At 47.9% G+C, this 23340-nt stretch overlaps 1 protein-coding gene and 1 pseudogene across 1 annotated transcript; both read left to right on the forward strand.

The window, feature by feature from the left end:
- LOC123147156 (disease resistance protein RPM1-like) lies at window positions 1–5989 on the forward strand. Its single transcript, XM_044566386.1, has 4 exons — window positions 1–95; window positions 219–501; window positions 2738–5580; window positions 5700–5989. The coding sequence occupies exon 3, from the start codon at window positions 2807–2809 to the stop codon at window positions 5435–5437; it is 2631 nt and encodes an 876-aa protein (XP_044422321.1). The 5' UTR covers window positions 1–95; window positions 219–501; window positions 2738–2806; the 3' UTR covers window positions 5438–5580; window positions 5700–5989.
- A 9821-nt stretch (window positions 5990–15810) lies between these two features.
- Window positions 15811–18552, forward strand: LOC123152860 (disease resistance protein RPM1-like; annotated as a pseudogene).
- Window positions 18553–23340: the final 4788 nt, after the last annotated feature.

A 23340-nucleotide genomic window follows, 5' to 3' on the forward strand; every position in this document is an offset into this window, starting at 1 on the left:
GCAAGAGCGGTGCTAACCAGCCAGAAGGTGTGTATAGCAAGAGCTTCCCCTAGCATTCCCCAAATCTGGCCGGATCAACATCGATTACAAGCCAGGTGCGTTGCGCTTAATTTGGTTCTGTCCCTTGTTCTCTTGTCAATATCCCTAGTTGTACTACTAGAACTATCACCCTAACTAGCAGGTAGATGCAAAATAATTAGTTTTGCTTGCCATTACAGACTAGTAGGTGGCTGTTCTTTGGTTCTGTCCAAAAAGGAACAACAAGGACATCTCCAGCTGAAGATTTAATCAGCTACTTGTCATCAACAACAAGTTAGCACACTCTCGGTCATACCTGGGCTCCATGAGAGTCCAGGATCTGTACGACTAAGCTTCAATTGCAACAACACCAGCCGAACACCAGGTCTCTTTGTTTTTCTGCGAGGATCTGTGAAACTATTCTGATAGTATCAGATTCTGACCTGCACAAGGAGATCACCAAGATCGACTGGATCTAGGCAGGTGCGTCGTCCGTCCCTAAGTTTCTGGCTATCTTAGGTTGTACCAAGAACACTCCCTCCTGCTGTATCTTTTGAAGTTGGCGTTGGTATTTCTTCCAGCAGCATATGCACAATAAGATTTTATCCTGAAAAAAGACAAGGGTCTTTAATTTGTGACGATGCAAGGTCTGGCGAGCTAGTGGGTTTTAGTTTTGATCCATTGTTTCCCTGGGATTGTCAAAATAGCAGGAATTAGTCTATGCTCATTACAGACGACATACTTAGAATGTGATGAGCATATGCTCTTGCACTGAAGATAGAGTAACGTGTGAATTTAGGCCAAACATTCTTGTCATTTGGAGATCTCTTAATGTGAACATGACTGCTACTTTTCATTAAGGTCGTGTTAGTTATGGTATAATAATGGGTTAATTGGATTCATGCCACTGTAACTTTCGCGAGTTGGAAAAATGCCATTACAAAAACCAAAGTTGGAAATATGCCACTACAACTTTCCCATACCTCTACATACGCCATTATCTTGACTTAATAGAATAACGGATCAATAAGGACTTATATTTCAATGTGTATTTCAGTACTGACCATACTACACATGTGCCCACCGAACTGTTACACTGAAAAACTTGATTTCTGTTGGCCCAGCCGCCAAGTACTTCCGGCGTACACAGCTGGCAAGCTGACTTCCGCTCCTGATCAAACCTGCACGCAGCTAGCACCGGCAAGATGCGCAGATACACAAATTGATCTTGGCCTTCGTTGGCTCACACGCACGTACACCGGCTGGAAACACAACACATGTGTTGGTGCCGCCTCTTGCAGCGCCGCTTCTTCTTCTACCTCAGAACTGCCTCGCACAACTTTTCTGAGGTTTTTCTATTCTTCTCTCGATCCACACTCCTCAGTAACTACCTACGACTCAAGCAAGCTAGCTAGCTACATGCAGACATAGCCACTAATTATGTTCTAACAAAATGACAAGATTAATATCTCACAACACGCACGCGAGCTTCGACGGGTGGAAGTAGTAGTGGTGGCGAAGAACACAACGGGGTGGGGACTTGGGGGCAGCCAAGAGCCCAAGAGGCGCATGCAGCATGGTGAGCCAGCTCGTCCCGGGAGGCGGAGTGCGGCGTGGTGGTGAGCTTGTCGGGGATTGTGAACGCGACGGGCAGAGGCGGCTCGTCGGGGCCGGAGCTTTGATGGGGCGGGGATGCGGCTCGAGCTCGGGCAGGTCAGGGCGATGAGTGACACGGTCGGGGAGTGCAAGGCCGACGGCGGGGCATGGAAGGGCAGCGCACTGTTGGCAACTGGCGGAATCAGCTCCATGGACAAGTGCGCGGAGCTCTGGAATCAGCAGCCGCGTTGTGCGCGCCAACATCCATGATGCCAGCCTCCAGCCATGTCGCACGTGCCTCTGGCCGCTGCCGTATAAAGGTATTTACAAGCATATAAGGATAGTATATGGCTCGGTATTGTTAAAAATGGCATATGTAGAAGTATGTGAAAATTGTAGTAACATATTCCCACCTTCGATTTTTGTAATGGCATTTTCCCAACTAGTGAAAGTTGCAGTGGCATGAATCCAATTAACCCTATAATATATGGGGGTACCATGGAGCTCAAGCTAGATTACAACTTCCTGATAGTATATCGTTTTCTCCTAATTACTAATGACATTATAGCTGTGCTTTCTTATTAATATTCTTGATTCAGTAAATGTTTCTTTCTTGCAGCTTAATCAACAACTCTAGCTATTTGTTTCTCCATACATCTGGAGATACTATTAGATGGATGTTAAGAAAAATATGGAACTAAGCTACCTAGAGCTGTCACATTAGCCTACTTTCATGTTGGCGAGCTGGCAGCTTAAAACTTCAACATTTGGAGAATTTTAACTTGAGATGTCACTATACAGAAGCAGAGCATGTATGGTCAGTTATTGGTCGAGTTTCACTCGTTCTTATCAGTTAATGAATTAGGGATGCTGCAGTGGACTATATATTAGCATAGTCCTGAGTGTTTTAAAATTCTCATGAACCTGCCTGTTGTAAGTACAGTTTGGTTTGATTACATGGGTTAGATAGGTTAACATCATCAAATAAGAGTATAGGAAGATTACTTTGAAAGGTTTAGCTTATTTCACTTTTCTATTGTGGTTGGAGAGTTTGAAAGTGTTTTGGCAAATGCTAGTAGAATACACTAAAGTTTAATTAATGTACCATTTACTTCATTTTCAGAGGCCATCCTAATTATATCGAGGAAGAATATACAACTAGGCCAACGACGTTACCATATATCGGAAACTAATGGCGGAGATTGTGATTCTTCTAGCCATTGAAAAGATTGGAACTGCCTTAGCAAATGGAGCAGCAAACCAGGCCAGCATGCTGTTTGTGAAGTATGGCACACAACTAGTAGAGTTACAGCGCGGCATGGATTGTGTTGTGAGGGAGCTTCATCTAATGCATGATTTTCTCTGTCAAATGGACATTCGAAACCGCAACAAACAAGCACATGAGAGCTGGCTGGAGGAGGTACGGAAAGTAGCACATCTGATGGAGGACATGGTGGATGAGTATTTGTATCTAGTTGGTCGGGAACATGATATGGGGTGTTGCTTTTACTTGAAGAAAGGGTTCAAAAAGCCAAGATTTCTAATTTCTTTGAACCAAATAGCTGTCAAGGTGAAGGAAATAGAGAAAGACCTTTTGCACCTGTCAGAGACCAAAAACCGTTGGGTTCACGTGGATGATGTGGATACTAGCAGCTCAAATTATATTGTCAAGAGGTCCCAAGAACTAGCAGAAACCTCACGCTTGATTGATGATGAAGATCTAGTTGGGGTAGATGAAAACAGAGAAAAACTTGAGAAGTGCTTGGCAGGTGATGATTTGCAATGCTCTGTGGTAGCACTACTCGGAATGGGAGGGCTTGGCAAAACAACTTTAGCTGCAAATGTCTACAATAAGGCGAGAGCAAAATTGCAGTGTCATGCCTGGGTCTCCATCTCTCAAGTTTATTCTAGAGAAGATGTCTTGAGGAATATAACTAAGGAACTTTTTAAAGATAATTCGAGTGTTCTGTCTAGCATGGTGGGTATGGATATCATGAGCCTTAAAGAGATGTTGAAGAAATTTCTGGAGCAACGGAAGTATTTGATCATATTGGATGATGTTTGGACTCCGGAAGTATTTGATGATTTGTCTAGCATGCTTATTCAAAGTTCTAAGGGCAGTAGACTGATAATTACAACAAGGGAAGCCCGAGTTGCTGCATTTGCTTCTCAAGGATGTATCTTAACACTTGAACCTTTATCGGTGGACAATACATGGAGTCTCTTCTGTAAAAAAGCCTTTCCAAGAGATACAAATCATGCATGTCCTGCAGAGTTGAAGCCCTTATCCGAGGAAATAGCTAAGAAGTGCAAAGGCTTACCTCTTGTCATTGTGTTAGTTGGTAGCCTCTTACGTGTGCGTGAAAAAACTGTGGAAGAATGGAGAGAAATAAGTGCCCAGTTGAGTTGGGAGCTAATTAATAATGCAATGCTTGATCAAATAAGAAATGTTTTGCATCTGAGCTTCATCTACCTCCCAACACAGTTGAAAAGTTGTTTCCTATATTGCAGCTTATTTCCGGAGGACTATCTTTTCAGAAGGAAACAACTTATACGGTTGTGGATAGCAGAGGGGTTCATCGAGGAGAGGGGTGAAAACACATTAGAAGAAGTGGCAGAATGCTATTTGAGGGAGTTGGTTAATAGAAACATGCTACAACTTATTGAGAGGAACACATTTGGCAGGATGAGGAGATTTAGAATGCACGACATCTTACGTGATTTGGCTGCTGATTTATGCAAAAAGAACTGTTTTGGTGTGACATATCAGGATATATGCGGGGGGTCCCTTAAGATGGGTGGGCGCAGATTGGTGCTTCACAAATTGAAGAAGGGTACACTTCAGTCAATTTCTGGTATACATCAACTTCGAACTATGATTACACTGGAGGATAGTATTTCTTCGTTCACTCTACTAGTTCAGCTTTGTAAGGAGTCAAGATATATGACAGTGCTAGAATTATGTAGTCTAGCCGTAGATAAGATTCCAAATGCTATTGGAGATCTTTTTAATCTCCGCCATTTGGGTTTGCGTGATACAAAAGTGAAGATGCTGCCGAAGTCTATTGAGAAGCTTTCAAATTTGTTGACACTGGACCTTGGTCGATGTGACATACATGTGTTGCCTTGTGGGATTATGAAACTAAATAAGCTTAGACACTTGTTTGCTGAGAAAATAGTCGGTTGGAGAGAGTTTAAATGTGGCAGTGGTATGTGTATACCCAATGGTCATGGAAATCTAATAAACCTGCAGACCCTACAAGCATTAGAAGTACATGATGAATCTGCTAGACATTTAGGGGAGCTGAAGCAACTAAGAAGCTTGAGGTTATGGAATGTGAAGGGAGCCTACTGTGGAGACATCAGTAAGTCTCTTGTTCAGATGCAGTATTTGTCCTACCTATCTATGAGTGCAAGTGATGAGGACGAGGTTCTATTCTTGAATGTCTGCCTGCCAAACCTGCTAAAGCTATCTTTGAGAGGACGACTAACGGAAGAGGCATTGGATGAGTCCCCTCTATTCCAAACTGTTGGTGCGCAGAACTTGTGTGAATTGGATCTATTTTGGTCACAACTGAGAGAAAACCCGCTGCCATCCCTTTCTCGGCTGTCAAACTTGATGCGTCTACAGTTCACCAGAGCATACAACGGAGAGCAGCTGACATTTCTCACTGGATGGTTTCCCAAGCTAAAGATTCTAGTTCTAAGAGACCTGCTTAATCTGAATCGGCTGGAGATACAGCAATTAAGGTGCCATGGCCAGCCTGAAAAAAATATTCTTAATCAACCTCAGCAGCATGACGGAGATCCCACATGGCATTGAGTTCCTCATGCCCCTCCAGTATCTAGGCTTCCTCAAGATCAGCAACGACTTCTTGACGTTGCTGAGCCAATGTTCCGCAACTCGAGGAAAGGCGCAGTATACTCTCCGAGATTAACCTGCCACTGTGGTCGGGAAATGTGTAGGTAGGTAAGCTATAGCCGCTCACCTGCTAGCTGTACGGCTGTACCACTACTCGCTTCCCTGTGTCTCTTATTTTCTTACTGCTTTAACATGTTGATGTCATGCGATGTTGGTTATACAGGTCACCGGACGAAAGGAAGATGCTTCATTATTTGGGCAGGTGCACATTCAGTCCAATGAGTTAAGGCTCCGCGTCTGGGTTTCCTCTGCAGTTGCAAAATGTACAACCGAACGTCTGCTGTACCTCCACTGTTACTATGTTCGTGAGACTGTTAGCGAATTGTGTTTCCATGTTCAAACTAATTTACATACTGCTATCCTTGTGTACTTATTGCACGACAGACTGGGTCGTGTTTCCATCTTCAGGCTTTTTTGTTGCATTATATTAACTGTTTGAACAATGTACTCGTATTCCCGTGAGCTAGCTGTGAACTATGTATGATTTTTCATAGTTCATCTGTGGCTATTGAACATAAGACTTGGTTTGTGATTCATTTACTTTCAAAAAATGGCTTGTGATGCATTAATGCGAGATGTTCAATTTCATTGTCATGATTACTGTCTTCAGTTGTTGCTGTTGTAACTCAGTTGAAGTGATATTGCTCAGCGCAGTGTCCATGTTCCGTTTTATATGTAATTATGTTCCATGTGAGCGTGCGACCTATGTCTGCCTCTCTACTGGCTGCCGTCGAGAGGGAGAAGGCCCGCCCCTGACATTGTCCTCTGACATGCCTGTTATTCGCAGCTTCCATCGGCCAAATGTAGGTGCACATCTAAGCTAGCTGTACAGTATGCCAAGGCAGTAATAAGTACACATTGTTAGAATATGTATAGGATAGATGGTCTTGTTTAAACTGTATCTATCTCATCTATCTCTATCTCGTTTTCTTCTCCTCTTTAAACCTCCTGTAACCGAATAGACTTGAGATCGATCTCTCTTGATCTCTCTCTATCTTGTACTCCAAGGCATTGCCACTATATATAAACATGCGGCTCGAGACAAAGGGTTCAACGCTTCCAACCAATTTCACATGGTAATCAGAGCATCTTCCTCTTAGATCGAAGATCGCATCTAGCTACCTTCCCCGCGGCCGAGAACATGTCTTCCTCCGCAGCCCTATCGTCCACCATCAGCGCGCTTTCCACCTCCACGTCTTCCACCTTCGCATCATCCAGCAGCAGCAGCTCTGTTCCTCTCGGACCGCCACCACAGGAGAAGCTATCAAGGGGAAATTTCCTTCTATGGAAGGCCGTCGTGCTCCCGCAGATTAGAGGCGCACAGATGGAGCATCACCTTGATGGGAAGAGTCCGGAACCACCGGCCACCCTCACCATCACCAAAGATGGCAAAGACGAACAGATCGTCAACCCCGCCCGCACCTTCTGGTACGCACAGCAGCAGCAACTCCAGGGGTATCTGATGGGGTCTCTGTCCCGTGAGATCCTTGCCCAAGTCGCCACCCTCCAGACGCCGGCAGAAGTATGGAGCGCCATCAACGCCATGTTCGCTGCCCAAAGCCAAAGCCAGGCCATCAACACCGGCATCGAGCTCACAAATCTGAAGAAAGGTAACATGTCCATGGCTGAATATCTTGGCAAAATCAAAACTCTTACAGATGAGATCGCATGCTGCACCGGAGTCCCTCTTCCCGATCCCGAGATCGTCTCCAAGATCATGGCTGGACTCGACCTGGACTACAATCCAGTCGTGTCCGCCTTGTCGGCTAGGGTTGAGCCGGTTTCGGTTCAGGAGCTGTACAGCCAGCTTTTGAGCTTCGACGCTCGCCTTGCGCTCCTTCACGGCACCAACATCAGACAAGCTTCTGTCAACTCGACGGCTCGCGGGCGCGGCCGTGGACGCGGTCACCAAGGCCAGAGCCGCAACGGCGGTGGCCGTGGTCGCGGCAACTACCAGGGTGAGGGCGCTCGTCCTGGTGGTGGCAGCAATTCAGGAGGCGGTGGCTACAACAGCAACGCAGGAGGCGGCGGCTTCAACAACAACAACAACAGCCGCCGTGCTTCCTCGACTCGCCGTTCTCGCTGTCAACTGTGCAAGAAGCCAGGCCATGAGGTCATGGACTGCTTGCACAGATACGATGAAGACTTCGTTCCCGACGCTCGTCATGCTGCTGCAGCCATCCGTGAAGAAGGAGGAGGAGGAGATGGCGTGTGGTACGTGGACTCGGGTGCAACAGATCACGTCACCAGCGAATTAGAGCAACTTGCCCTCAGAGAAAGATACCACGGCGGCGACCAAATTCATACCGCGGCTAGCGGTGGAGGTATGGATATTTGTCACATTGGACAAGCTTATATTAATTCCCCTAATCTCAAACGTGATCTAGTCCTTAAGGATGTTCTTCATGTTCCACAAGCTGACAAAAATCTTGCTTCCATGTCTCGTTTAGCCACTGATAACAATGTCTTCTTTGAAACTCACCCTCGTTACTTTTTTATAAAGGACCGGGCAACGAGGGAACTCCTTCATCACGGTAGATGCATTGGAGGGCTCTACCCCATCACATCCGGAGCACTTAGTCGCAAGAATCGTCAAGAATGATGTATGCGCTGTCAGGGTTATTGCGCCCCTGCTATATAACATCACTACCGGACTCGCGGGCTATGCCTACGGCCCAAGGCCGTCGGCATAGGTCCTTTGCCGTCGGCATAGATCTATGCCTACGGCCGCCGTCGGCATAGCCCCATCGGCGTAGATCACGTCAGCGTAGATGTGTCAGACCGTCGGCGTAGTATAGCCGTCGGCATAGGTGCATATGCCGACGGTCGTGGGATAGCCGTCGGCGTTGTTTTCCGTCTGACGGCAACGGACGGCGCCGTCAACAACGCTATTCATGAGACGACACGTGGCGCGATTCAGGAGACGACACGTGGAGCAGGTATGCCGACGGCTTGGCCGTCGGCATAGATGGAAATCTACGCCGACGACCTAGCCGTCGGCATACCTGCTCCACGTGTCGCCCCCCGGCTTCTCCTGGTGGCAGGGCTATGCCGACGGCTTTGCCGTAGGCATACGTCTGCCACGTGGCAGCTCCTGGTTTCTCCTGGCAGCAGGGCTATGCCTACGGCAAAGCCGTCGGCATAGTTTGCCACGTGGCAAGCCCTGGTAACTCCTGGGCGTATATATGCCGACGGCTTTGCCGTAGGCATAGTTTTTTTTGTTTTTTTATTTTCCCTGTTTTCTCTTTTCCAATTCATTTGACAGCATTTCAAAACAGAACAATATGAAATTATGCAGAAATATGACAATTCATCATGTGAACATACTCAAGTTCATCTAAACATACTCAAGTTCATCACATCATCTAAAGATCATCACCGATGGAAGTTCATGAACATAAAAGTAGTGCAAGACATGAAACATGATAAAAGTAGGAATATGAAAGGCATGGCACGATGGCCACATGCACAGAATCATCAGGCAAGAGCACCCCCGCCAAAACCACCACCTCCGCCAAAACCACCACCACCACCTCCGCCAAAACCGTCATCGCGACCACCACCACTCTGCCAGATCGGAGTGACTGGGGTCGACGGAGCAGGAGTCGAGCCACCGGTCCCCTACATGTTTCAGAAAAGATTCTAACGGTAAATATGATATGATAGTGTTTCATGAACGAGAACTAGTTTGCTAGTAGTTAGGCAAATGTACTAACTGAACCATCACTGCCTAGTGCCACCCATGTAGACCCGACGCGCCCGTTTCCCCCCTCTAGGTGCCGGCGGCGGCGCCGTCCGTGAGGGGGGGCACACCCCGGACACGCTCCGGTGGCATTGCTACCCCCCAGGGCCCCCGTCCCGCCTAACCCTGGAGCGGTTGACCACGAGATCTAGCCCTTTGACTTCGCATGGACGGGCTTTGATCAGTGGACCTCTCCACCCGGTTGTGTCGGGTCAGCCCAGAGGGACACCGGGGAGCAACATCTGGGCCAAACCCACAGCTAAATCCACTCCGTGTAGACCCGATGCGGTAGTTTCCCCCCTCCAGGTGCCGGCGGCGGCGCCGTCCGTGAGGGGTCCACGCACCGGAGACGCGTGCGGCCTCTTCGGACATGCCACAACACCACCCCACATGTATGAGGCGCGGTACGATGCTCCGGTGGCATTGCTACCCCCCAGGGCCCCCGTCCCGCCTAACCCTGGAGCGGTTGACCACGAGATCTAGCCCTTTGACTTCCCACGGGCGGGCTTTGATCAGTGGACCTCTCCACCTGGTTGTGTCAGGTCGGCCCAAAGGGACACCGGGGAGCAACATCCGGGCCAGATCCACAGCAAGATCCTCTCCGTGTAGACCCGACGCGTCCGTTTCCCCCTCCAGGTGCCGGCGTCGGCGCCGTCCGTGACTGGGGCCACACCCCGGAGACGTGTGCCGCCTCTTCCGACATGCCACAAACACCACCCGCATGTATGAGGGCCCGGTACGACGCTCCGGTGGCATTGCTACCCCCCAGGGCCCCCGTCCCGGCTAACCCTGTAGCATTTGACCACGGGATCTAGCCCTTTGACTTTGCACGGACGGGCTTTGACCAGTGGACCTCTCCACCCGGTTGTGTCAGGTCCGCCCATAGAGACACCCGGGAGCAACATCCGGGCCAGACCCATAACAAGATCCCCTCCGTGTAGACCCGACGCGTCCGTTTCCCCCCTCCAGGTGCCGGCGGCGGCGCCGTCCGTGAGGGAGGCCACGCCCCGGAGACGCGTGCCGCCTCTTCGGACATTTCACCACACCACCCCGCATGTATGAGGGCCCGGTGTGATGCTTCGGTGGCATTGCTACCCCCCAGGCCCCCCTCCCGCCTAACCCTGTAGCGTTTGACCACGGGATCTAGCCCTTTGACTTTGCATGGACGGGCTTTGACCAGCGGACCTTCCCACCCAGTTGTGTTAGGTCAGCCCATAGGAACACTTTGGAGCAACAACCCGGCCAGACCCACAGCAAGATCCCCTCCATGTAGACCCGACGCGCCCGTTTGCCCCCTCTAGGTGCCGGCGGCGGCGCCGTCCGTGAGGGGGGGCACACCCCGGACACGCTCCGGTGGCATTGCTACCCCCAGGGCCCCCGTCCCGCCTAACCCTGTAGCGTTTTACCACGGGATCTAGCCCTTTGACTTTACACGGATGGGCTTTGACCAGTGGACCTCTCCACCCGGTTGTGTCGGGTCAGCCCAGAGGGACACCGGGGAGCAACATCTGGGCCAAACCCACAGCTAAATCCACTCCGTGTAGACCCGATGCGGTAGTTTCCCCCCTCCAGGTGCCGGCGGCGGCGCCGTCCGTGAGGGGGCCACGCACCGGAGACGCGTGCGGCCTCTTCGGACATGCCACAACACCACCCCACATGTATGAGGCGCGGTACGATGCTCCGGTGGCATTGCTACCCCCAGGGCCCCCGTCCCGCCTAACCCTGGAGCGGTTGACCACGAGATCTAGCCCTTTGACTTCCCACGGACGGGCTTTGATCAGTGGACCTCTCCACCCGGTTGTGTCAGGTCGGCCCAAAGGGACACCGGGGAGCAACATCCGGGCCAGATCCACAGCAAGATCCTCTCCGTGTAGACCCGACGCATCCATTTCCCCCTCCAGGTGCCGGCGTCGGCGCCGTCCGTGACGGGGGCCACACCCCGGAGACGTGTGCCGCCTCTTCCGACATGCCACAACACCACCCCGCATGTATGAGGGCCCGGTACGACGCTCCGGTGGCATTGCTACCCCCCAGGGCCCCCGTCCCGGCTAACCCTGTAGCGTTTAACCACGGGATCTAGCCCTTTGACTTTGCACGGACGGGCTTTGACCAGTGGACCTCTCCACCCGGTTGTGTCAGGTCCGCCCATAGAGACACCCGGGAGCAACATCCGGGCCAAACCCACAGATACATCCACTCCATGTAGACCCGACGCGTCCGTTCCCCTCCTCCAGGTGCCGGCGGCGGCGCCGTCCGTGACGGGGCCACACCCCGGAGATGCGTGCCGCCTCTTCGGACATGGCATAACACCATCCGGTTGTGGTAGGTCATCCGATATATATGAACACTTGGAGCAAAGTCCCCTTCGTATAGACCCGATGCGGCTGTTCCCCATTCCAGTTGCCGGCTGGCGGCGGCACCGTTCGTGAGGGGGGTCACACCGCTCTGTACAGAACCGAAAAGTAATGTATGTATGCTTATTAACACATACTGTATGTAAGTTAGTTAAATAATAATAATAAAGAAAACAGTGAAGAAAAAGAAAAAAAACTATATGTATGCTTACTATATGCTTATTAACACGTACTATATGTATGCTTATTAACACAATCTATATGTATGCTTATTAACACATACTGTATGCTTAATAATAATAATACTATATGGAAAAAAAGAAAAAAAGAAAAAAAACTATGCCGACGGCAAAGCCGTCGGCATAGCTGCGGCCAGGGCAGATGGACAGCGCCGCGGATCGATGACGTGTCAGCTATGCCGACGGCTGCCGTCGGCATAGGTCCTGGTCGGTGCGCTCTGGATCGGTGACGTGTCACCCGTATCTATGCCGACGGCCACCCGTCACGGCCGTCGGCATAGATTTGACGTCATTAGCCGGCCGTGATGAGTGTTGTCGGCGGGCCCGCATCTATGCCGACGGCCAATATATGCCGACGGCAGCTATAGGCGTAGTCCGGGATAAGCCGACGGCTGTGGTGTGCCGACGGCTGCTATCGGCGTAGACGGGGATAGCCCGACGGCCATTGTACGCCGACGGCCAGGATCTAGCTGTCGGCATAGCTCGGATTAGGCCGACGGTGGCCGTCGGCATACATTTGGCTGTCGGCTTAGAGCCCTGTTCCGGTAGTGCATGCAACACGTCGCACAAGCTAGGGCAAGACGTTTCTGCCAGTCACACAAGTGGAAATGTTGGCAGCCCATTTTGTAGTACGTTGCCTCTGAATTTTCTCAAAACATCTACAGTCTGCTTGCTTGTTTACTGTATTTCTATATGTGGGTGGATGTATGCCTCTTCATATATAGTTCAACTGTTCCAGTCATTAGCAGAGGAAGCATTCTTTTTTTTTGCGAAAAAGCAGGAAGCATTCTGCAAAGTAAAATAAAACGGGAGCACATCTGAAACACAAAAAAGGGAAAGGTTATATCCAGCTCTATGACGCCAGAACATAGCTGATGCAGAACACTGGTCGCTCACCTGCCTTGCTTCCTCTCTGTCTCTAATTTTACCACTCTGGCATGCGGATGTATTGGTAGTGTTTGGTTATGCAGGTCACCAGCCGGACGGAAGGGAGATGCTTCATTATTTGGAAAATGCCCACAGATTCGATTCGTTAATACACCTGAAGATGCGTATCCAGTGCTATCATACATTCGCGCCACATCTGATCTACTAAATACCCACTGGGTTTCCTCTGCTTTATTAAGACGCGCAGCTGGACCGTTTGCTGCTAGTTCGACCTCCACGAATGGCGCTTCACTTATCTTGCTTCGACTGGCTGTGTTTAGCACTGCTGCTACTGTTCGTGTGTTCAAGTGTGATCATGTTGCCTACTGATTATTTCCGGTTGTGGTTTTTAAAATAAGATGGCATTTATTGTAAGACTGAGACTCTTTCGTGTTTTCATATTCAGAGTAACGTGTCTGAAGAATTATGTACTGCTATTCTTATGTGCTTGTTTCAGCTATGGCTGTTATGGTTTATGATTTGTAATCTCAAACATTGACTTCCTTTTCAAGGAATTGGTATGTGATCTTTAATGCGTGGCGTTTTAATTTATTTTTGAAACATTGGTTTGTGATTCATACTGTTTAGGTATTGATTTTCAATGACAGATGGTCGGTGCCTTTAGTTGTTTCTGTTGTAACTTGCCTGCCTTGTGGCTCGTTCCATGCTGGATTGCGTTACTTGTTTTCTTGGTCAATGCATTCATGCACTGATAATGTTTGGGATTGCTGATGACGTAGGCTACAACATGCAAGTATGTATCCACAAATTCCAGCAACACATGGTGGATACGATGGATGAGCTCAAGTAAGTGCTTCTTGGTGCTTCCGAATACTAGAATTAATCTTATTTGTTCAACATGATCTTCTGGTTCAGTGTGATTTGATTCCTACAACATGATCTGGGTGAGCTCCTTAGCGGAGGGTTTGCCTATGTCTGAGTTGGTAGCGATCCTCATTGGGTCCTTGGTTCAAAGTTCACGAGGAAGTGCCAACTGCCAGGTCTCCACTTTGTGATGCGTTTCGATGGCGCTGGCAGCACACCGGTCTCTGCAGTGTGGTCTCAGCTGACCAGGTACTTCGACAGTCCACCTCCTTAGGCTGCCGGATGTTGTTTCCTCAAGGCTGTGTCTTCCGAGGGGTGGCTCTGTTTAGCTAAACTCTTTTCTGCTTTGGTTTCCACTTTGCTCTTCTTTAAAGTTGGCCATTGTTCTTGCCATGTTTCTCGGTTTTCTCACGTTGTTAGGCAGTATAAATAAGTAGACATTTGCATGATTTCTGTTGGGGTTGGGAACTTGTGATATTACTTATTAGTTCCTATTTCCTAGTCTAGTACGGAGTATTTATTAGTGATTGCCGGCCGTGAGCAACGAACCAAATTCAGCATCTCAAGTTGCTCATTTTGTATCGCCATCAGGTTGTCCATATCAACCATGCCGTCCAAGCGTGCGCCAGCACCAGCTATCATGATCAATATTTGAAAATATACGAAAGATGCTTCACTCTGCCTTGCTTAATCCGCACATCAAAGGCTACACCATAATTTTAATAGCTTAGATTAACTTAAACAAATCTTCAGGGTCGGTAAAAGAACTAAAGACAACGGTAGGTTTTTAACCAGCCAAAAAGTGTGTATGGGGATTCCTCGTTTTCTCAGAAACAGACGAGGATGCCAAGGGCCTTGTTGGATGGTTCTTGTTGGCTTCAATAACTAGCGTTCCCCACTCAACCAAGCCAAGCAATGGCACTGTTCTGTTGAGTTCAGATTCTCCACCGCAACGAGGTCACCACGGCCAGGGATCCAAATCTGTCCGGATCAATATTCATATTTATTACAAGCCAGGTGTGTTGCCCTTAATTTTTGTTCCCGATTCTCCTGTTATTATCCCAGGGGTTACTACTATCACCCTAGCTTGGTCGATGCAAAATTAAGCAGTTTTCGTTGCAATTACAAGCCAGGTACGTGGTTATTCTTTGGTTTAATGGGCAAAAGGAACAAGGAGGGCAACATGAGTTTGAAGATCAAAGCCAACTACTAGTCATAAACAAAGTGCAAGCACTGTCAATCATACCCATGACTCCATGAGAGATTAGAATCTCCAAGATGTCTTTTTTCTGCAAAGGATCCATGAGTCAATGCGGATGATTTCAGGCTTACAAATGCACAAGGATATCACGAATATCAATCGAATGTAAGCCATTGCAAGACAGGTCCATCGTCCTCCCCTGGTTTCTGGCTATCTTAGGTTGTACTCGCGATAGTGGCCAGTTATCATTGGGCCATTTTTTTTTATTTAACAGACAGATGATACTTTTCATTTAATAAATGGTTGTGTGCATCATATGATGCAGAGGCCGGGGTTTTTCCTCCTTTTCCTGGACAATCTTCCTCGGTGCAAACAGTTACCACTCTTGTTGTATCTTCTGATGTTGGCAAGCACAGTGTACTTTCTGAGCAATGCCTTGCGATTTCTTAGAGCATCAGAAGCACCGTAAAGGTTATTCTGGACAAAGGTCTGCTGAGCTGGCTGGCAGGATGTTGTTGATAATTCTTGTTAGTCGTGATATTCAATCTCAACATTTTGGGCATTTTAACTTGAGATTCCCCTGTGGAAGCGGAGCATGCATTGACAATTGTTAGGTCAAGTTTCACTTGTTTTTGTTCTATTGGAGCAGCTTAAGTTATACAGTTGACTATATCCATTCCTGGTGCCTAAAATTCATATGGACTTGCCTGTCGTAGCTGCTGTTTTTTTGGTTTATGTGGGTTGGAGCAAGATAGGTTTAACTGTATAAAATAAGGTTTCAAAAGGATTAATTTGAAAGGTTTCAATTTTCCATCATGGTTGGAGATTTTAAATTGTTTCTGCAAGTGTATGCTATTAACAGAATGTGCTGATAGTCTATTTAATACATCTCTTACTTCATTTTGCAGTGGTAGTCATACTGAGGAAAATGTACAGCCAGGCCACCTCCAAACAATGAGATATTAATTAGCAATTATCAGAAAGCAATGGCAGAGATTGTGATTATTCAGGCCATTAAAAAGATAGGAAAGGCCTTAGCAAATGGAGTAGCAGATCCAGCCAGTACCCAGTTAGCGAAGTACAAGACACAACTAATAGAGTTACAGGGCAGCATGGGTCGCATTGCGAGGGAGCTTCGTGTAATGCATGACGTTCTTTGTGAAATGGACATTCGAAACCGCAGCAATCAAGTATATGAGGGCTGGTTGGAGGAGGTTCGGAAGGTTGCACATGTAATGGAGGACATGGTAGATGAGTACCTATATCTACTTGGTCAGGACCGTGATATAGGGTGTTGCTTTTACGTGAAGAAAGGGTTAAGAAAACCAAGATCTCTACTTTCTCTGAACCGGATAGCTTTCAAGGTGAAACAAATAGAGAAAGACCTCACACACCAGTCAGAGACTAAAAACCGTTGGCTTCCCATGATAAACACTGGGGATCCTAGCAGCTCGAATTACATTGTCAAGAGGTCCCAAGATCTAGCGAACACTTCATGATCCCTTGATGAAGAAGATCTAGTCGGGATGGATAAAAGCCGAGAACAACTTGAGCAATTGTTGGCAGGTGATGATTTGGAGCGCGTTGTGATAGCCCTGCTTGGAATGGGAGGACTTGGCAAAACAACTTTGGCTGCAAATGTATATAGGAAGGAGAGACAAAAGTTCCAATGTCACGCCTGGGTCTCCATATCCCAAACTTATTTTACAGAAGATATCTGAAGGAACATAATCAAAGAACTTTTCAAACGTGAAGTTGGTGTTCCATCTAACATTGCGACAATGGACATCACATGCCTTGAAGAAACACTGAAGACATTTCTAGAGCAACAGAAGTATTTGATCATATTGGATGATGTTTGGAATCCACAGGCATTTGATGACTTGTCTAGAGCCCTTATTCATAATGATAAAGGCAGTAGAGTAATAATCACAACAAGGCAAGGGGATGTTGCTGCACTTGCCTCTCGAGGACATATCTTAACACTAGAAGCTTTACCAGAAGAGAAGGCACATGATCTCTTTTGTAGGAAAGCCTTTCCAAGAGATAAAAATTATGAATGTCCTGCCGAGTTGAAGTCTTTGTCAGCAGAAATTGTTTCCAAGTGCAAAGGCTTACCTCTTGTTATTGTTTTAGTCGGCAGCCTCCTGCGTGTGCGTCAGAAAACTGTCAAAGAATGGAGAAGAATAAATGACCAATTGAGTTGGGAGCTAATTAATAATTCGAGGCTTGATCACATAAGGAATATTTTACACCTGAGCTTCATCTACCTTCCAACACACTTGAAAAGTTGCTTCTTGTTCTGCAGCTTATTTCCAGAAGACTATCTTTTTAAGAGGAAACATCTTGTACGGTTATGGACAGCAAAGATGTTCATCGAGGAGAGGGGTGAAAGCACATTAGAAGAAGTAGCAGAAGGCTGTCTGAAGGACTTGATTGATAGAAACCTGCTACAACTTGTTAAAAGGAACAGTTTTGGTAGGATGAAGGCATTCAAAATGCACGACATCTTACGTGAATTGGCGGTTGAATTGTGCCATAAGAACTGTTTTGGTGTCACATACAAGGATGATTGTGGGGTGTCTCTTGAGATGGATGGACGTCGATTGGTACTGCATAGACCAAAGAAGGATATTCAGCTGCCGTTTTCCAGTATACACCGACTTCGTACGATCATTACTCTGAATGCATGCATGGTATCATTCACTCTACTACATATGCTATGAAAGAAGTCGAGATATATGACGGTGCTGGGATTAAGTGGTCTACCCATCAAGAAGATTCCAGATGATATTGGACATCTTTTTAATCTCCGCCATTTAGGTTTGCGTAATTCAAAAGTGAAGATGCTTCCAAAATCCATCGAGAAGCTCTCAAATTTGTTGACACTAGACCTTCATGGATCAGACATACGTGAGTTGCCTAGTTGGATTACCAAACTGAAGAAGCTCCGACACTTATTTGTTGAGAAACAATTTCAGCCATATAGAGAGATTCAAAGTAACAATGGTGTGCGTATCCCCAATGGTCTTGGAAATCTAACAAACTTACAGACATTGGAAGCGCAAGCTACATCTGTTAGACAGTTAGGGGAGCTAACACAACTGAGAAGCTTGAGGTTATGGAATGTCAAGGAAATTGACTGTAGATGCATTAGTGATTCTCTAGTTCAGATGCGACATTTGTCCAACCTATATGTGAGTGCAAGTGATGACAACGAGATTTTGTTGCTGAATTTACGCCTGCCAAGCCTGCAAAAGTTATCTTTGATAGGACGGCTAGTGAGAAGAACATTGCACAAGTCTCCTCTCTTCCAAGCTGTCGAAGGGCAAAACTTGTATTCATTAGCTCTATCTTGGTCACAACTGACAGAAGACCCCCTTCCATACTTATCTCCATTGTCCAATTTGACATATCTACAGTTCACCAGAGCATACACTGGAGAGAAGTTGACATTTCTCACTGGATGGTTTCCCAAGATAAAGTTTCTCCATCTAAGAGACATGCCTAATTTGAATAGGCTAGAGATAGAACAAGGTACCATGGTGAGCCTGGAAAGATTAGCACTAGTCAACCTCGAGAGCATGATGGAGGTTCCACTTGGCATCAAGTTCCTCATGCCCCTCCAATATGTAGGCTTCCACGAAATCACCGGTTACTTCTTGATGTTGCTCCACCAATGTTCTGCGATTCGAGGGACGCAATGGGGGTATAGTCTCCGACGTTGACCTACCACAATCTGGTGGGCAATATGTACATACGTAAGGTATAGCAACTCACCTCCCAACTAGTACCATCTTTTCGTCGTCCCTAGTCTGACCACTTTAACATGTTGATATGATGTTGGTTATGCAGGTCACTGGCGGGAGGAAGATGCTCCATTATTTGGACCGCATGCAGAGCCGACTGAATGAGCTAAAGGCATCAGTGCATCTCAAGATGAATAACTTTCGGGTCCCCTGTCAGGAGCCTATTTTGTACATGGTCTTGCAACCTTTGGCTATTACATGGGCCGGCCCATCTGTGAACCACCCAGCGCTACAGACTACAAATGCGTGGGAGGAGGCAACGAGCAAAGTATCCGGGCTTGGATCACGACAACGGCGGCTTCCCTGGCACCCTCTACCTTTCTTCCTCCTCCCTCCCTCTTCCTCCTTGTTCTCTGAACTCTAGCAATTCCTCTTGTATCAAGCTTGTAATTCGAATTCGTGATTGAGAAAAGTGAATCGATAGCTGGTACCTAACATCGTGGCATCAGAGCCTCCTACCACCCTTCCAATTCGCCACAAATCCTCCCGAGTCCGTCCAATTTTTGCTCAATTTTTTTTCCCAGTTCATCAATTCCTTCCACCACCATGCATCCGGAGCTAAAGGCCTACCTGGACGATTACCACGCACGGACCATAGCGCGCTACAACACCGTGGACAAGCAGTACGAGCTGATGTTGAAGATCCTCACAGGTGCCTCGACCCCGCAGCTGGCGTGCCCCATGGGCAAGGCAGCCAATGGCGGCCTCACCGATGACGCCAGAGCCCCGACGGTCGTCCCCGACGTCTTCTCCACCACCACCCAGGCCCAGGAGACCCCCGCGGTCGTCCATGACGCAGCCCCGGCCTGCATCGCAATGGTGCCCATCACCTGTTCGATGGATTGCTCGACCCAGGTCGACGCCATCACTGGTGTCGATGAGGTCCAAGACATCGTCACCACCGTCTACCCCGAGCGCGCGGTCACCCTCAGCCACAAGGAGGTCGTGGAGCTCATCGCAGTGCAGGCACCGCCCTCCACCGCCATCAACACCTCATCCTTCACTGAGGTCATCTCCAACGCGGCAACCACCACCAACGTCGACCTCAAGACCAACGCACGGGAGCTGGGCGACTCGCCACTTCCCTCCATCCACACCTCCACCCAAGTTGTGAGCGAGGCGGACCACATCGTCGTTCTCCTTGTTCCCAGCAACTTGGCTGCACCAACGCCATCCAAGTGCTTGGTAGAATGCCCCGCCTATGTGGGCAACTGGGTGAAGCCTCTGACCACCACCATCGACAGTACCGACAAGACACATGACACTGCCATCGCTGAGAGTCTGCGCCCGCCTTCCTTCGAACATCAACCATGGCCCCCGCCTGTACAAGTACAGTTCAATCACATGGGATCCCTCTTCAGGCCTAGCCCGTGGCCGTCGTTCCGACCTCATGTTCACCGAGAGGGCCCTGGTAATGGAACCGATGCAGACAGTAGCGGTACAGATCCTACGAAGACTGTTTTCTTGCATAATGCCTCGCTGAACCATGATGAGAAGGAAGATGCATCATGTACACATGGAATCATGTGTGCGCCATCTCAAGTATTTCCAACAGAACTTGTCCTAGTGCGTGTTTCTCAGGAGATCAATGCACTCAGCTCCTATGTTGAAGAAAAGGAACAAATTCAAGATGCTAGCGCGATGGAGATGACTGCAGTACTTCATGCAGATTATGTTGAAGAGGATAAACTGACTGAGGATACTAGTTCGGCGGAAGTGAAAACAGTACAAAGCAAAGAAAAAATTCATGCAAAAGGTCAGCCTGAAGATGATAGTCCAATATCATGTGAAGCTGGTCGTTCCGGTTGGGATTTGGCATTCCTCAAATTAATTGCTGATCACGCTATACAAATCAAATTCAAGGAGAGCATGTACATATCATGCCCATGGTCATTGTTTGATTGCTTTCATGAAGGCTCGCAACGGAGGTACACATGGCCGAAAATTCCTTATGTGTTGCATCATTTTGCTAGTACTCCGAATTCGCTGACAAAATCCTTGAGATGTCACAAAAGTGTGCACCTGAAACTACTATGTTCATCATCTTCAAGCAATTGCCAAGCAGTGCATCTATGGTCAAAGCTGCCGGAAGTGGAATTTCAGTCTGGTGCTCCTGGTTCTAGTGATCCCAGTCTCATGAGAAAATCATGGTGGTGCTTGCAAAGTGCACGTCAGAAACCATGTTCAGGTACATATCGCCAACCACATGAAGTTTCAGAGTTTAGTGTTCGGCTAGTTTGGTTGCAATTCAAAGATGTGGGTTTCCCTCTTGTTTCTTATTGTCAGTCGAATTCCATGGAAAAATCTTTCTGTTGTTTGCCGGGTGCGAAGTTGCAGTCTGAACACCCTCCGGGTCGCGTAATAACAGATGTTAATCTGTCTAAACAAGCAAGTTCCAGTCTAGCAGTGGTACAGGAAAGATATTGCATTGGAACCCTTCTTGCACACGCAGGTTATCTTACCTGTTTCAGGCCAGCAGCTATTTCTAGGGAGGCAGAAAACTACAAAGGCATACAATCTTATCCAGACTATATAGTGCACTCACAGGGAGGGATTTGGTTGCTTCTGATTGATCTTGAGCAGTGCATTGAGACAATTTCTTATGGAATAAAACCAGGGCTGCACCCTTTATGCGTGAGTGCTAGCAGCACATTGATGGTGTTGCGGCTTGAGTGGCCATTCATTCCATGTACAGATATTCTAGTGGCAAACCTTCAAGCATATCCAAATTGTGAAGTCAATACCTCTCGGGATTACAATCATCAGCATTCCTTTGTTCACTTTGGAAATTTATGGCCTACTGAAAGTGGAGAAGAGATATTGGATCACAGGTGGTCTGCACCTTTGTCCAGTGTTTTTCGTCAGCACTGGGATCCAGGTGACGAGCAACAGTATTCAGAGGACACTTTTGAATATTATGGTGATATCTTGGCCCTTATGGCATGTCTGATGGTACAACATATTCACAGTCAGATTCTAATGGCGATGGTTATCAACAATAGTGCACTGGCCATGAGCGGCGTCATCATGAACGAGTGCCGCCTCAGCTTCGACCACAACTACGATGACAATGGCTACATCCTTGGTCGCGGCGTCATCACCTTCGTCGCTGTCTTCGTGCAAGGCTTGGTCGGCCACAAGTACTACTTTGGCTTCGACTGTGACAGCTACTTCTCTGCTGCCTTCTTCACCAAGGTTTCCATCAACCGCAACACCTACTTCAACCGGGTAGCCATCGAGCAAGACTACTACTACCTCAGACCCGACTGCTTCTCTGAGCTTGTCCAAGTCCACCTCAACCATGGCTGCTACCGCAACAACTACCATGGCGACCCCGGCATGATTAAAGATCTTCAAGCACCATGGGATCCTGGCAAACTCTTTGTGATAGCGGCTTGGGGGCAAGCCGCATTTCAAGAAGGGAGGGATGTCAGGAGCCTATTTTGTACATGGTCTTGCAACCTTTGGCTATTACATGGGCCGGCCCATCTGTGAACCACCCAGCGCTACAGACTACAAATGCGTGGGAGGAGGCAACGAGCAAAGTATCCGGGCTTGGATCACGACAACGGCGGCTTCCCTGGCACCCTCTACCTTTCTTCCTCCTCCCTCCCTCTTCCTCCTTGTTCTCTGAACTCTAGCAATTCCTCTTGTATCAAGCTTGTAATTCGAATTCGTGATTGAGAAAGGTGAATCGATAGCTGGTACCTAACATCCCCTCTGCTTTTCCAAGACGTTTGCTGCTAGTTCCACATTAACACTACTTGTTCCAAGACATACGTAAGGTATAGGGCCAACTATTAACACTACTTGTTTCCTCGTCTCTGATCTGACCACCATAACATGTTGATGTGATGTAGGTATAGCCTGAAGGAAGAAGCTTCATTATGTGGACCACAGTGAGTTGAGGTGTCAATGCATCGCAAGATGCATATCCAGTGTTCATATGTCCTTTGTGCTGCGATGTTTGGAAAATGCATATCCAGTAAGCTGAAGCTGTGCTGCTTTCCGAAGACATGCTACCGCATTGTTTGCTGCTAGTTCCAGCTCCACCTGTGTTGCCCTTCACTTCTGCCACAGCACCTGCCCCTGCTTGCTGATGTTGTTGCTGTTGCTGCTATTTGTGTGTTTTGCTCGTGCTATTGATTATTTTCAGCTGTGGCATGTAAATAAGACGACATGTATTATAGGACTGAAACTGAGTCATAGTGTCTTCATTTCCAGACCCTTTATTTGCATTACCTGTTTGAACTATGTACTGCTATTCGTGTGCGCGCTTGTGTTGTATGATCACTAGTAGAAAAAGGGTCAAATGTGAAGCACATTAGTGCCGGTTTGTAAAAAACCCGGCACTAATGTGATCAATAGTACCGGTTCGTGGCGGCGAGCAATAGTACCGGTTCGTGGCGAACCTTTAGTACCGGTTCATGCCACGAACCGGTACTAAAGAGGTTGTGGCAGCCTGCGGTCAGGTTATGGCCTCACCATCACCATTTAGTGCCGGTTCGTACCACGAACTGTTGGGGAACGTAGTAATTTCAAAAAAAATTCCTACGCACACGCAAGATCATGGTGATGCACAGCAACGAGAGGGGAGAGTGTGATCTACGTACCCTTGTAGATCGACAACGGAAGCATTAGGTTGATGTAGTCGTACGTCTTCACGGCCCGACCGATCAAGCACCGAAACTGCGGCACCTCCGAGTT

Source organism: Triticum aestivum, chromosome 7A (genome assembly GCF_018294505.1).
Source record: "Triticum aestivum cultivar Chinese Spring chromosome 7A, IWGSC CS RefSeq v2.1, whole genome shotgun sequence".
Classification (NCBI taxonomy): Eukaryota; Viridiplantae; Streptophyta; class Magnoliopsida; order Poales; family Poaceae; genus Triticum; species Triticum aestivum.